Source organism: Typopeltis vanoorti, chromosome 9 (assembly GCF_054136105.1).
Source record: "Typopeltis vanoorti isolate ZY-2024b chromosome 9, IOZ_Tvanoo_1.0, whole genome shotgun sequence".
In the NCBI taxonomy this organism is placed as follows: Eukaryota; Metazoa; Arthropoda; class Arachnida; order Uropygi; family Thelyphonidae; genus Typopeltis; species Typopeltis vanoorti.
This window is the reverse complement of record NC_143557.1, coordinates 23,929,566-23,946,072: the sequence shown is the minus strand read 5'-3', so window position 1 is coordinate 23,946,072 and position 16,507 is coordinate 23,929,566. Positions and strand designations below refer to the sequence as shown.

General features: G+C 38.4%; 1 protein-coding gene across 4 annotated transcripts in view; it reads left to right on the top strand.

The window, feature by feature from the left end:
* Positions 1 to 16,507, top strand: part of Cox11 (Cytochrome c oxidase copper chaperone COX11) — a 177,139-nt gene that overhangs the window by 132,849 nt on the left and 27,783 nt on the right. For all 4 annotated transcript variants that reach the window (XM_090397989.1, XM_090397990.1, XM_090397987.1 and 1 more), the window contains one exon: positions 4,504 to 4,545. In XM_090397989.1, coding sequence (XP_090254115.1) covers positions 4,504 to 4,545 — 42 coding nt within the window. The remainder of the gene's footprint in view (positions 1 to 4,503; positions 4,546 to 16,507) is intronic.

Here is a 16,507-nt window from a genome sequence, read left to right as displayed (position 1 = left end):
ATGGAGACCCTTGACCTCATTAAACCACATTTCCTCTCTGATGTATTTCATTTATTCTGGTTCTTTTGTATAGAAAGGAAAAAATATACAAATAGTTGGGTTCCCCTTTTTTCTTCTATAATGAACATTTTTAAAACCACTCTACACTTAACACAGTAATTTGGCTGCACCATGCTGATAATTTGTTTGCTGTGTGTCCCCTTTCTAAACATACTAATGACACAACCACCAAATCACTCATTATCCTTTTCCATTTAGAGAAACCTACCCAGACACACACACACACACAAGAAGGCATTTACATAAGTATTCACACAACTACCACCACCACCCATCCCAGTAGCATGGCATTCTCTAAAAGCTTACACACTGAGTCAGAACAGGCACAATAAAGTGTCCTGTTCCTACAAGTTGGCATACTTTGAACAGACAGATAGATCAGCCACCATCCACAGATGAACACAAAACATACCTCTGCAGTCACGACCTATGGTCAGTCTGGTCTTGTGGACCACATATTGGCTACCACTCAAAAAAATCCTCTGAAAAAAAATACCATGCTCCATCACAGTAAATTTAAAAAAGAAAGACTTTATGAAATCTGCAGCTGCATTCAGAAATCAATCAAATTTAAATAAATACAAATGCAAGAAACTTCACAAAATTTGGGAAACATTAATCCTCAGAGATCCCAAATTGCAACCTAGGCCTCCTAAAAATGCCCATAGAGGCTGCCCCACCTAGATAGGATTTTAGGGTCATATCCATGTGTTTCATTTAGTATTGTGCTGCCTTTGTATGTGTATGTATGTTATGAGTGTTAGTCTGCACTCCCTGAACATGAGACAATACACTGGAAGAATTAAAATAGTTTTTAATAATTTCTTAGTGCTGTTAATGCTCCATTAAAACTCCAACATGATAACATAGGATTCTCTATGATGGTTAGCATGGATTTGTAGAGTAGGTCTTGAGATTCAAGCATGGTGATATTCTTGGAAGTCACAGTCATTTAATAGACTGTCACATGATAGAGGAAAGATGGGGTGGATAATAGATTTTAGATGTATTGGAGATTTGCTCCCTGATCAATGCAAGATGTGTATACTAGGCAGTATCTTAAAAAGTGGTATCCTGCAGGGGTTTGTTTTAGGGATCCTGTTCTTGACTGCTATGATAAGTGATACATTCACAAGTGGGTATAAAGAGGTGGTTGTGTTACCATATAAAGCATTAGTTGGACTGTACATGAACTACTGTGTTCATATTTGGTCTACATTCATTGTGATGTGGAAATACTGCAGAGGATTCAGAGATGAATGACTAAAGTAATATCAGGATTTTAGACGTTGTTTATTGGGAGAGGTCAAGGGAATGTAAATTACAGCATTGGATGGATGAGTAGAAAAGAGTTTTATAATACCGTCTATATTAATCCAGTAACATGAGACAATGGCTGACTGTATACCTAGAGTCCGAATAATAAATCAAGTAGGGGTTAAATGGATGAATAACACCATTAAGCTTGAACTGCAAAAAAAGAAACAACTATGGAGGGAATTTAAGGAGAAAGGTGACCGACAGGCACATGAACGGTATAAAGCCCAGGCCAGAAGGGTAACGAGTGTGGTAAGAAAAGCAAAAACGGATGATGAAAGAACATTAGCCATGCAGGCTAAAGAGAATCCCAAACAGTTTTTTCGATATGTTGCAAGTAAGAGAAAAAATGTATATGGCAGAATGATTTTAAAGAATGCCGATGGTAGGGAGGTAACCGAATCAGTTGATATAGTGGAATTACTGAGCGAGCACTTTGCAAGAACATATCATCCAGGTGGTGACATTGCAGGAATGAATGAACCAATAGATTATACGGGAATTGTGGTGAATGAAGTGGAGGTGAATAGTCTATTACAAAACCTCAATGTCAATACATCATAAGATGGTATACCAGCTTGTGTCGTACGTTAAGCAGCTAAAGAATTGTCAGTGCCCTTGACCATTTTGTTTAATTTGAGTCTCGGGTCTGGGTTAGTCCTGAGGGGATGGAAAGAGAGGAAAATAATTCCACTGCATGAAGGAGGTTTCAAGACTGCTGTTGTAAATTACCAACCGATTAGCATATTAGGAATCATTGTCAAGGTCTTGGAGAAATTAGTCAAGAGAAAAATAAAGGATTGGATAGATGAAAATGTGATACTGTATGGGGGACAACATGGTTTTATGAAGGGTAGATTATGCCTCAGTAACTTGCTCACGTTTTATAACACAGTGACGGCTGAACTCGATAAGGGTAATGGTTTACAGTGATTCTGCTGGACTTTGCTAAGGCCTTTGACAGGATACCACATGGAATTCTAATCAGTAAACTGCAGCATATGGGGATGGATATAGGCAGTAGTGAGCTATGGAAATTTTAACAAAGGGCTTTCATCAACTAGAAAAAAGCCGTATTTCACACAAAAACTTTTATTAATACAGCTTGTGTACAAATGCCAATCAAAAAGTATGAGGGGACAATCAACCTGTAAAGGCTATCATTTTTAAACAAATCTTTCATGATCTAAACATGAAATATTTGCACACAATCGTCTCTGTTAATTTATCTTACATATGAAAAACATTTTTTAACTATCAAAATGTAATAAGATTAAAATCTTTTATAATCGCACATATGAGATAGTCCACATTTTTTATAAATAGGACTATACCAATCAAGAGGTATAGTCCTATTTATTTATATGCGATTACCAAAAGTGAATTCTTATTTGTAAAATGGTAGTAACAGTAACTATATAATATTTTATTTAATAAAATCACTTTGTTAGTATTTCAAAAAATTATGTTTTTTTTTTGAAAAAATAAAGTAAACAAGAAGAACGAGGGGCTCGGAAATTTGAGAAAAATTTAACAAAGGGCTTGGGCGAGCCCCTTATAGCTCACTACTGGATATAGGGTTGGTAAGATGGATAGGAGGGTGGTTGATGGAGAAATATCAGAGAGTGGTTTATTCAGGAGTAGAGTCCAGAAGACGGCCTGTGACTAGTGGTGTGCTGCAGGGTTCTGTTCTTGGACCACTACTTTTCAATTTGTTCATTAACGATATAGGAAAGGATCTGAGAGGAAGTGTTCACTTGTTTGCTGTTGATGCAAAGTTGGGTAGAGCAATAGTGAGTGCACAGGATGTCAAAATTTTGCGAGATGATTTGGATAGTTTGGAGGACTGGGCTAAGGAAAATGGATGTCAATTTAATGTGTCAAAGTGTAAGGTTATGCATTTTGGGGTGAAAAGATTAGCAGCAGTATATCACATTGGTGGAACTGTACTCCAGGAGATTGATGAGGCCAGGGATTTGGGAGTGTTGGTGGATAGGGAGTTGAAGTTTAGGGAGCACATCGCAAAAGTGGCTAAATCAGCTCATCAAATCACTTGGTTGCTGAAATGACAACCAGAGACAAACAAGTTATTGTTCCTCTGTATCGAGCCTTGATAAGACCCCATCTAGACTACTGTGCCCAGATATGGGTGCCATGGTTTCTTCCCGATGGGAAGGAGGTGGAGAGGATCCAGAGATGAGTGCCCAAGATGAAAGCAGGGCTATGGAATGAACCTTATGAGAACAGGTTGAAGATTTGTGGGTTGCAGAAATTGGTTGATAGGTGGAAAAGGGGTGATATGATTGAGACATTCAAATTACTGAAGGGTTTCTATAAGATTAATTCAGAAGATATCTTTCTTCTGAATTAATACAATTCAGAAGAAAGGGCAAGAATGTGGTTAGCAAGGGCGTTAGAACTAGGTTTTTTACTTGGAGAGTAGTGAATGAGTGGAATAAGCTGCCAGAGTCTGTAATGGGTGCCATGACTGTGAATGAGTTCAAGGCGAGGTATGATAGATACTGTGTGAATGTTGAATAGTTGTTCTTGACATGATGTTAGGGCCTCCCTCGATGAGTCTGTCGACTCCTTGGAGTTGCCCATAATAATAATAACAACATCCCCTCACTAACAAATGTTAGTGAAAAATTTTATCTCTTTTTTTTGTTGATCAACCCAACTCTAATATACATTCCTCGATACAGAGGAACAATAACTTGTTTGTCTCTGCTTGTTAAAGTATTTTTCAGCAACCAACTCATAACCAACTTTGAGACTCCTGATAGAGGGGGAGGAATGAGTGTCATCCCTGGACGTTCTGTAAATGGATTGAAGATTTGCTTCCTGAACAATGTAAGATGGCAAAGAGGAGAGTGAGGAGTGAATTTTTTACATGGAATGCATAGTGAATGCTGGAAGTGTGAATGAGTTTTAAGGTTCTGTATGATAGATAATGTTGCTCATTAATTTAAATCTCCCACAATGAGTTTTTAACTCCATGGATGTTGCCATCATAATATAATAAATGTAAAATATGTAGAAATGTAATTTTCATTTAATTAAAGCAAAGTGATTATACTATTGTTTTCCTTCATTCAATTAATTTAGTGTCTTATTCAATTTTAGTGTTTTTGCTTTGAAGAACAGAGATTAAATCCCCTTGAAGAAGTAAGAATATAAAATTATTTCTTATGAACAAATTTCTTTACTAAATTTTTTCTACTTTATGGATACCATAATTCATAAATATTATTATGTGACACCTCCAGGAAGTCCAAAGACTCATCGAGGGAGAGTGTGCCAACAGCATTGAACAATTGGACTCCTTCCAACTACTAACTGCGCTCAAACTTGCTTATCGTTTTACGAGCAGAGAAGCTACGAATCGACCAACCTTTGCTGGCTTTGATATCATTATCCAAGTTGTGCCTGCAGGAAAGTACAAGTGCATTATCAAGGGAATGAGGGAGTTGAGCTGAAACAGAGAACTATGCATTTGTATAAAACTTAGTTCCATTCAATATATGCAGCTTTTTAGAGTATTATGAACAATTTTAAATATATTAATGATTGATTTTCAAAAATTCCTATAACAAAAAAGAGAAATGCAAATTTTGATTTACTATGCAGATTTTTTTTTTTTTTCCAGTTAAGCAGAAATTATTAAATAACACATGTTGGAGTGCAAGGAAGGAAAACTGTGTACTACTTCATAAGGGAGAATTCACATTACTGATGTCGGAGTATAGGCCAGCTTGTATCAGGAGTGGTAGTAAAAATGTTAGAAGTAGATTTGAGATAGAATAAAAACTTGAATGAAAATAGACATCTTTCTAGAAAGCAGCATTAGTTCTTTATGGAGTGATCTTGTTGCACTGCAGTAACCTGGCTACATTTTATAATAAGGTGACAAGTATATTACCCAAGGAAGATACTTATACAATACTTTTTTTTAGCAAAAAAAAATATATTGTTAAACAGCATAATTTTCAAGTTATGATCAGTGATTAATACCACATTGTAATGTGTAGAATTACAATGTGGTATTAATGGAAGGAAGGGCATCCGGTCGTAAAACTTCAATGCCAGCTCAAACTATGATATGAGTCAAAGAGAAAATGATATAAGGGCTAGGGCATACCCCTTAAGCGACGCACAGCCACATCACCCTACAGCTGTGCGAAGTGGATGAGGGCTACCGCATCAAGGGCAGGTGCGGTTAAAGAAGCGAGCCCAGCAGGTGGAGAGGATGTTGCAAGTGGGAACACTGAATGTTGGAAGCATGACTGAAAGGGGAAGAGAGGTGGCAGGCATGATGAGGAAGAGGAAGTTGGACATTTTATGTGTGCAGGAGACAAGGTGGAAGGGGGAAAAGGCAAAGGAACTGGGAGATGGATATAAATTGGTCTACTCTGGAGCGAATAACAAGGGAAGAAATGGTGTAGGAATTGTGGTGTGTGGCGGAATGAAGGGCGCTGTACTGGAAGTGGGTAGAAGGAACGACAGGATAATGCGAATGAAATTGGGTCTTGGAGAAGAGCGGGTGCTCGTATTATGTGTATATGCCCCGCAAGTTGGTTGTACAGCAGAAGAGAAAGATGAGTTCTGGAACGTGTTACATGAAGAAATGAGGGAACTGGAAGAAAATTAGATGGTGATTGTCGGAGGAGACTTGAACAGACACATAAGGAGACAGAACAGAGACTGTGAGAGGGTACATGATGGCCACAGCGTGGGAATGATGAACCCGGAAGGAGAGAGGATTGTGGACTTTGCAGTAGTGTTTGATCTGGCAAGTGTGAACACGTTTTTCTACAAGAGGCAAGAACATTTGATAACATTTAGGAGTGGTAACGACAGTTCACAAATTGACTACATTTTGATTAGAAGAAAACATCTTAAGTTTGTGACAAATTGTAAAGTAATTCCAACAGATCAAGTAGCACAGCAACACCGACTGCTGTGCGCAGACTTTAAAATAAGATCGAAGATAAGAACCTCTGGATGCCATGGAATGAAGACAATTAAGTGGTTTTGTTTAAAAGAGGAGAGTGTGAGGAATCGTTTTAGGGAGAGGGTGTTAGAGAGGATTTCGGATGGACTGGAAAGTGTACAAGATTGGTGGAAACATTTAATTTAATTTAATTTAATTCAAAAGTAATCCTGAGCTGTGCAATTGAGGTGCTTGGTGAGACATCTGGAAAGATTAGAGAGCAGAAGGAGGGTTGGTGGTGGAATAATAACGTACAAGTGGCAGTGAGCTAAGAGGAAGGCAGAAGTGGGATGAGTCAAGAGTGGAAGAGGACAGAGAGAGGTGTACAGAGAAAGAAAGTAAGAAGCCAAAAGAGTTGTGGCACAGGCAAAGGCCATGGCATATCAAGATCTGTATGATCAATTAGAAACAAAGGAAGGATAGAGAAAAATTTACCAAGTAGCAAAATGTAGAAATAAAGCAGCAAAGGACATCTTACATGTGAGGCAGATCAAAGACGCTGAAGGAAGAGTATTATGGAGGGATGTGGACATAAGAAACAGATGGAAAATATACTTTGAGGGACTTTTGAATGAGGAAAATGCAAGGACTCACATAGAAGATGGGAAGCCTTCTGAGGGGATGGTGCAGAACATCAATAGAGTGGAAGTGACGGAAGCCATGAAGAGGATGAGGGATGGAAAATCAGTGGGCCCCGACAGAATTCCAGTGGAGGCATGGAAGGCACTGGGGGAAGAGGGAATTGACCTGCTGTGGGACCTGTTCATGAAAGTTTGCCAACAGGAAAATATACCCGAGGAATGGAGGGAGAGTACTCTTCTCCCCCATCTACAAGGGTAAAGGGGATGCACAAGACTGTAAAAATTACAGAGGAATAAAGTTGATGTCCCACACAATGAAAATCCTAGAAAGAGTTCTTGATGGTAGATTGAGGAAGGAGGTGGAGATTGCAAAGGACCAATTTGGCTTCATGCCTGGTAGATCAACAACAGATGCTATCGTTGGGTTACGGCAGATGATGGAAAAGTATCGAGAAAACCAAAGGGAGCTACATCTGGCATTTATTGATCTGGAGAAAACATACAATAGAGTGCCAAGGCAAGAAGTCTGGAAGTGTCTGAGGGAGAAGAAGGTTCTGGAGAAATATGTCAGGTTGGTGCGGGAAATGTACAGAAATGTGAAGACAAATGTTCGGACCTGTCTGGGACAGACAGAAAGTTTTCAAGTAACAGTTGGCATGCATCAAGGGTCAACATTAAGTCCGTTTCTGTTTAATATTGTGATGGAGGTGGTAACGGAAGAGGTGAGAGAAGATGCGCCTTGGACAGTGTTGTATGCAGATGACATCTTGCTGTGTGCAGATTCAAGAGAAGAAGCGGGAACTAAACTAGAAAGATGGAGAAAGTACTGGAAGTAAGACAGAGTATATGTGTTGCACAGTGGGCGGCAGACAGGAGACAGATCTGGAGCTGGAAGGAAATGTCATCAGGAAGGTGAGAGACTTTAGATACTTAGGTTCAACAGTGGAAGAAGATGGAGGAGCTGAGAAGGAAGTGGAATGCAGGATACAAGCGGGTTGGAGGAACTGGAGGGAGATGGCTGGAGTGTTATGTGATGAGGGTGCCGATCAATCTGAAAATCAAAATCTATAGGACAGTAGTGAGGCCAACTATGACATATGCTATAGAAACTGTATCCCTGAGGAAAAATAACATCAGCAGGATGGAAGTAGCAGAGATGAGAATGCTTAGGTGGATGTGTGGTGTGACCAGAAAGGATCGTCTGAGAAATTACTATGTCAGGGGAACAGTGAAAGTTACAAACTTAGAAGCGAAAATGCAGGAGGCAAGGTTGTGATGGTTTGGTCATGTGATGAGGAGGGAGGACGAATATGTGGGAAGATGGGTCATGCAGATAGATGTGCAAGGAAGGCAGAAGCGTGGGCGGCCAAAGATGAGATGGAGGGAGCTGGTAGAAGAGGATTTGAGGATGAAGAACTTGGATGTGGTGACAGTCTATGACAGGAAGGTGTGGAGGAGACTCATTATCAACAGTGACCCCACTTAAGTGGGAGAAGCTGCAGAAGAAGAAGAAGAATGTGTAGAGTTACAGTTAAACAGGTCAATTACTGACAAGTGATTGGAAGAGAAGGTTGGCAAGATCACGGACCAGTGTGAAACATAACGGAGTTTTTTATATTGTTCCCACCCACAAAATGTTATGTGCAAACCTATATTACATTTTGTGCTGTGGGTGGGCTAAGGATTTTTTTTTCTATTTTTATCAATTTTATATTTTTTAATTTATTTTTTACATAGTCTGGAAAGTGGTCTCACACCAGGCAATGAAATTCATCTCCTACCTAAAGACAATCACAAACATCCATATGCATGATGGGATTCAAACCTGCAGCCTATTGAGTGGAGAGTGGATGTGCTAACCACTCGGCAAAGCAGGTCGCATTATTGATCTTCACATGGAATGCATTTGGTATATAAAGCAAGGAATATTAGAAATAAAGGATGCTGAGTTTGTGGCATTGAATCAGTTGCCACAAAAACGAAGACTTTTGGTAACTGAGTGTAATACATAGGCAGGAATGGAAATACAGGGAATCTTTCAAGTGGAAAGGACAAAGGGAGGAATAGCACTTCTAACAAAAGCAAAAGAATTATACCTGCTCAGGATGAAAGCTGGCAGTGCATAATGATAACTTTGAGGATTTTTGTTGTGATGTTGAGATTAATAGAATATCTGATAAGATGTTGTCATAGGCCTTGAATATAGAGAATAATGATTCCAAAATATTTTAGACAAATTAGTTGGGCAAATGAAAAGAGAATAATCTTAATATGAACTTTTAATTATAAGAATATGATTGGAGGATAATGGATAAAGATGAGGTAATTTAAATCATCCTGGAAGCTCTCTACATCACCTTGATTAACTACCCTCAACTTTCCATCATCGGCAAACAACTGAATATCTCCCTTCAAATTATTTCCTATGTCATTTATGTACAAATTAAATAGCAATGGTCCAAGCACAGAGCCGTTTGGCACACCACTAGTCACTTGCCTTCCCCTGGATTCTGCTCCTCCATATACTACTCTTTGGTATCTGTCCATAAGCCATCCTTTTATCCATGTCACCAGGTTCATATCCATTTGTTTCAATTTGCATAACAGAGTTCCATGTGGTATCTTGTCAAAAGCCTTTGCAATATCCAGCAGTATCATTGTATAGCAAGTGTGACCACAACGTGGCTTGCGAGCTGCATGTGGCTCACATCCATGCATCACACAGCTCTTCATGATCTACCAGGAAAAAATAAACAACGAGAGAAGAGGAGACAAGAAAAAAGAGGAACAAAATAAAAAAAAAGAGTGAAGAGAGAGAGCAAAACAGGATTAATAAAAATTACTGCAATAAAAAAGTTGACTTCGAAACACACTAAATGAAGTTTACTTGGAACAATTAGAATAATTTTAAAGTTGAAACACAATAATTTTAGTTATTTATTAGTAGAGGTCTTGTTGTATCCATTTTCTTAGTAAGCTCCTTAAAATTAGGTGTGTAATTAGTAAAAGCAGTTCTTACAAGCTAGTTACACCCTTGCCATGCACACACACTCACTCCTGTTCCATCGCATCGGTCAAAAGTTGTGGCTCTTCTAAGTTTTACCAAAAGTATTTTGACTCCAAAAGGATGCATAGTTGGCCACCCCTGTTGTATAGCCATTGTCATAATCACTTGCCTTGTAGTTTCACATATACCCTTCTTAACTGAAATTTTCACGTTTTGCTACCTCCCAAGTCGAAACTACATGATCACTTTCCTGAGTCGGAGGCAATGTAACCAGCTTAGTTATTGACAGATCTTCTGATGTTATAACAAGATACAACACTCTCATATTCCAAGTTGCCTCTGTCATATTCTGCTCCAGGCAATTACCTCTCAGTAAGTATGTGAATTCCATTTCCTTCCTACCATACAATCTTTCTCCTTTCCAATCTATGTTGTCGAAGTGGAAGTCCCCCTCCTCTCCATAATAATTACTCGACTTGCACTCATTGTACTAATCTGTTAATGTATGTCTTCCATATCATATCTGGCATCCCCTGGCCTGTAGTAGCAACCTATTTTATATTTTGTTCTACTCCTCAACTTCGCACCAGATGAATTCAAAAGAACTACTATCTGGCTGACTAACTCCTACTCTTGTTGGCTGCAGTTCATCTGATACCATTAGAAGTACTCCCCTGTCCTGTCTACTCTATCCTCCCTGAAAATACTAAATCCATCACATTCTATCCCTGTAACTGCATCATCTACTGTTAGCCAAGTCTCACTAATGGCTATAACTTTCGGTGAGGTTGCACTAACCAATGCCAAAAACTTCTCTCTCTTATTCCTGATGCTTCTAACATTAGTATATCAAAAACGTTTACATCCTGAATTGACTACCCTATTTGATATTGTTGCTTGAGAGACTAGATTTCACATTTTTTGTTCATGCATTTTGTTCACACACAAACATGTTTGCATCCACCCCTAATATCTTTAGTTATTCTGACTTTTCACTTCCACACTCAGTGAACAGTACTCTCTAGACACCAAACTCTAAATCTATTTAAGTGGAGTCCATTAGCATTGTACAAATCTTTCAGTACATCAAACTAAGGCCACAAGTCCACAAAGTCTATCATTCTTTCTGCACAACCTGCATATTGTTTAATTAGCTATCATTGCCTCTATCACAGTGTGCTAGCAGATTTGCAAAATTACCTTCTTGGTCTTCTTTTTCACTTCATCCAATAATTCTTTCACAACCTCCCTCATAGAGTACTTCTCACTATTTCAGGTAGCACGTGATGAAAGCAGTGAAAGGTTTTAGAATGTTAGATTTAGTGAGGGCTTCAGAAAATGTAGTTGGAAATAATGTATCAATACTGCCCCTTCACTATTGCTCTCACCACATTTTCCATAATTATCCACCACACACACACACACACTCACACACTCACTCACTCACTGGTGTCCAAAACCTATGGATGAACACTATTTCTGAATTAATATAATTAACGGCTATATTTTAGCCTGTTTTTGTTTAGGGGTGTCCCTTATATTTAATACATTGGCTAACATAACTCAAAAGGGGTATATATATATAATTTAGGACATTACGGGCGAGTGTAGAAGGCAATTATGGCAGAATAAAAAATGTTGAAAAATTATGTACATACCTTGATTTTGGTTTAAAGATGCCTTCTAAATCCAAGCTGTTGTGGAAGGGGGGAGAAGAGAGGGAAAGAACATGGGGATGTACTTGGGACATGGGAAATAAGTTTAGGAACCCGGGTTACAATTAATAATATATATATAAATATATATATATATTATTTTGTTGTGGGGAGAGGGGGGGAGGAAGGGGAAGGGTATCCTTATATGGAAACTGGGGCAAGGGTTTACGGGGTGTGGACCGTTTCGGTCATCGTCTGACCATCGTCGGAACTTTGTGGGAATGACTGTAGGGCTATGTCAAGGCTGCAAGATGTATCTGCCAAATTTGGGCATTTGTTGTCGCTAAATGGCCAGAGGCGTGGCTTAATTTGTAAGTTTTGGAACGTCCAACATTCGGAAATTAGGTAGGGGCGGTGGACGTTGATAGAATTACCATCACATTTTATGGCAATAGTTTCGGATATTCTAAGCATCGTTTCGTTTTCTTGTTTGTCAATGATTATGGCTTTGTCAATTTGGGGAATGTGTTTTAGTTCAAGGGCGTGAGCTGCAATTTCAGTCTTCCTTGTATTCTGTGGTTTGTTTTTCTTTTTGATGTTGCGATGTTTTTTCGTGTTCAGATATTCTGGAATGGGAATATTGCAATCCCTGAAGTGCTCTTGTAGTCTAGTCCATAACGATCTAATTGTACAGCCCGTGTAGGTGACGTTACAGTCTTTTTGACAAGGAAATTTGTAGACTACGTTGTGGTGTTCGAATAATTCTTTATGAGTGAGAGATTTAGTAGGTTTTAGGAGAATTCCTAATTTATGGTTTGTGGTGAATACTAGCTTATAGTTCGTGTTTTTGAAAATGTATTTGTAAGCCTTGTATGTGTTTTGGATGTATGGCAATTTGATGACCATGCGTGTTGGGAAGTCTGCTTTTGTTGTATTATTAAGACGGCATTTTGCCGTAAAGTTTGCATAATTTATTAGATGCGTGGGGTAGTTTCGATTTTTGAAAACCTGTGTTAAATACTTGAGTTCAGTGTTAAGAAAATTGCTGTTGGTGGAGAATTTGTAAGCATTGATAAATTGTGATAGGATGACTGATTTTTTAACGGAATGTGGGTGGTATGAATTGAAATGGAGGTAGTTTCCGACATGTGTGGGCTTGTGAAATATCTTCGTGGCAATTCTGTTATGGCTTCTGATTAATGTAAGATTTAAGAAATTGATGGATTTGTTCTGTTCTGTTTCCATGGTGAATTGTAGTCTGTTGCTAAAATCGTTGAGGGATGTGTGTAAGGCGGAGATGTGTGAGGGTTTGCCAATGCATAGAATATCTATTTCTGAATGTTACAACTGAAAATTCAGATGAATCAACTTTTGGCAATTTGTATCACTGATGATTTCAAGTTGAAAGTGGGTACACATTCAAGTGGTAGCAATCAACAGCATAAAAAGGCTACACTAAGCAAATTGTTTTTGAAAGAAGCTCTTTTTATGAAGGAATAAAGTTTCAAACGTTGATGTCTTTTAATGCCTCAAAGACATCATCTAGATAATTATTGGAAACTTTGAAGAAGGCTGCAGAATTACTATTACCTTCTGCTAGAGAGTTTGGAATCTCACATAGCATTGTATCCAGGTGCTGGGCAGCATTTCAAACTAGTGGTATGTGTTCTAGACATTTTTGCAAAGAGGTTGTCCTTGTGCTACCATGAAGATAGATTTTTGGTTATAACAGCAAAACATGATTGATACACCATGGCAGGGCAGGTCAGCTTGCAAGTTGGCTCCATTCAAGCACAGCTATGCTGATATCTCAAAAAACTATGGCAAGACATCTGCAGCAAGTAGGCCTGAAAGTTTTCCAATTTGGTTATATTATAAATTAAAGATACCATTATCATCATCATCAAATTCCTGACATGTACCCTCAAGGGGTGTACAGGATATGATAGTACTATATGAAAAATTTACATCATTACTAATTTCCTATCTACAATTTTCCTCAAATTAGTCTGTTACTTGTCAAGACTCCAACATTATCAGATCTTATATTTCTATCGTCTAAGATACTTTAAACCATATCCATCCACTTATATCTTGGTCTTCCTCTGGTCATTTTCCTGCCAACCTGGCAGAGAACACTTGTTTTGCTAATCTTTCCTCACTTATGCTGTTTAAGTGACTATACCACCTGAGATTAGCTCTGCTAACGCATTCCTTTATGCTGAATGTCAAGTTCTTTCCTAATATCCTCGTTTTTGATATGATATTGCCATTGATGCCATCTGTTCACACCTCTAATCTTTCTCAGGACTCTCATATCTGTGGTCCCTAGTCTTTGGTCAAGTGTTTTACTTCTGACCCAGCTCTCAGATCCATAAGTTAAAACTGGTTTGAACACTGTCTTGTATACAGCTAATTTAGTGTTCTGACTAATTTCTCTCTTATTCCATATGAATTTATTCAGTTGACTTCCTACTATACCAGCTTTGTTGATTCTGTTGTCTATTTCCATATGTAATTTACCATCTTCACTAAAAATTCTTGCCTAAGTAGCTGAAATGTTTTACTTGTTCCACAGGTTCTCCGTTCAAAACACAGTTGACATTTTCAACGATTCTTCCTATTTTCATTGTCTTTGTCTTTTTATTGCTGACCTTCATACCATATCTATTACAACAGTTATTCAATTTAGTCAGAGAATCTTGCAAACTTGTAGTGGATTTTTAAATGTGTGGACAGACTTATGTGTTCATCGTACATGTTGTTTATTTTTTAACGGTATATATTAGAACACAGAAAAATAAGTAAATAATTAATGTATTAACTTATTGCTGATATTTCGCTGGTGTTATAACCAGCATCTTCAGAGCACAAAAACACAGTTTTTCACAATATGCGAGACTATAACAACATGGTATAATCAACAGACTAGTTAAACAAAATTGTAGCAGCAACACAAAGACTAGAGTCCTGATTTTGGCGCCCTCTATCTGAAAAAAAAAAATTGCAGCTGTCACATAAGACTAGAGGCCAAAACAGAAAAAAAACCGGTACTAGTTTTTTCTTAAGATGACTGTCTCCCAGATTTTAGGCAAATTTATACAAGCATATTTGTTGAGATTTGGAGTGTGTCAGGGCTTCTGTTGCCTCTAAGAACAATCTCTCTGACTTGTAAGAGCTTCTGTGTAGTACTTTTATGTTCTTCCAGTTGATCCTGTGTGCAGGGGTATCCAGAGCATGGTCTGCTAGGCCCGACTTGCCATAATGATAATGCCGGATGTATCTTTTATATTTGCTGATGTGGATGTTCACAGTTCTTCCTGTTTGACCATAGTAAGCTTGGTTACATGAGTAGGATAATTCGTAGACTCCTGGATGTGTTAAAGGGGGAATGCTGTCCTTGGGTGAATGGATAAGGGTTGCTAATTTGCCACACGGTCTGAATGTAGTGCATAGTTCATGTTTATTAAGAATTCTTGAAATCTTTTCGGATGTGCCTTTAATGTATGGGATGGTGACTGTTTTGTTGTAGTTCTCTGTGGTGGATAGTGGGAGGGGTTTCTTAGGAGTTTAGTATTTTGTTTATCTTATGGAGATTATAGCCATTGGCCAAAAAAAGGTGTGACGTAAGTGAGCCAGTTCAGCAGCAAGAGCATTGTCATTGGAACAGATTGCTCTTGCTCTGTGGGTTAGCGTTTTTAAAATACCATATTGTTGAGAAGGGTGATGGTGTGATTGTTTGTGTAAATATCTTCCTGTATGTGTGGGTTTTCTAAAAACTGAAAATGATAAGGAACCATCTGGAAGACGTGTGATAAGTATCCAGGAAGGGTAGACAGTTATTAACTTCCAGTTCTGTTGTAAAGTGGATTTTTGGATGTTGGCTATTTAAATGCGCTAAGAATGTTTCCAATGTCTCTGGGCCATGTGGCCAGATAGCAAGCACATCATCAAAATAGCGTAGCGTTGCCAAATTATCAAAAAGCGTAGCCAAAGTGTTGGTTTGAGAGTGGCTGTATTGATTGCTAGTTTTTTCAGGTGTTCTATGTAAAAGTTGGCTGGGGGGAAAGGGGGGGGGAGCCCATGGCTGTTCCATCTATTTGTTTGTATATTTTCCCTTTCCATGTGAAATATCCTGCATGCATTGTGAATTTGAATAGTTCAAATATATCAGGGGAGAAGTGTGACTTCAGTAGATTGAGGGTTTCTTTTAGTGGTACATTTGTAAATAGTGAGGTGATATCAAAGCTTACTATTAAGGCTGAGGTTTTTAGGGTATGGTGTTGTAAGGGCTGAATTTTTGACAAAGGAGGGAGAATTGTTAGTGAGAGTGGCTAGTAGCTTAGCTAAATGTCTAGCCAGTTTGTATGTGGGACTATTTATACTGTCCACAATTAGGCATAAGGGTGTACCTTGTTTGTGAATTTTTGGTGCTCCATAAATCCTAGGTGTTTTAACATGGAAGGGCTTGAGTTTGTTTACTGTGTCTTTGGGCCAGGAAGTGACTTTTTTCAATAATTTATGCGCCTTATTCCTTTGTGTGTTAGTGGGATTGCGATCTATAATTTTTATGTTGACTGATCTTGTAACAGTGTCTGCATTTTGTTTTCATATTCTGTTGTGTCCATCACCAAGGTTGCATTCCCTTTGTCTACTTTTGTTATGATAATCTGGCTATTATTCTGCAGCTCTTTTACAGCAATGATTTCCTTATGCGGGATATTATTTTTTGGAAGCTTAGACTTGATTAGGATGTTGGCCACATCTAAACGTATGTTGTTGGCTATTGTTGGAGGCAGGTCGTATATTCCCCGTTCGATGGATGCCATTATTTCGGCTTTTGGAACTTGTTTGGGAGTCACGGCAAAATTGTGCCCTCGACTTAAAGCACTAC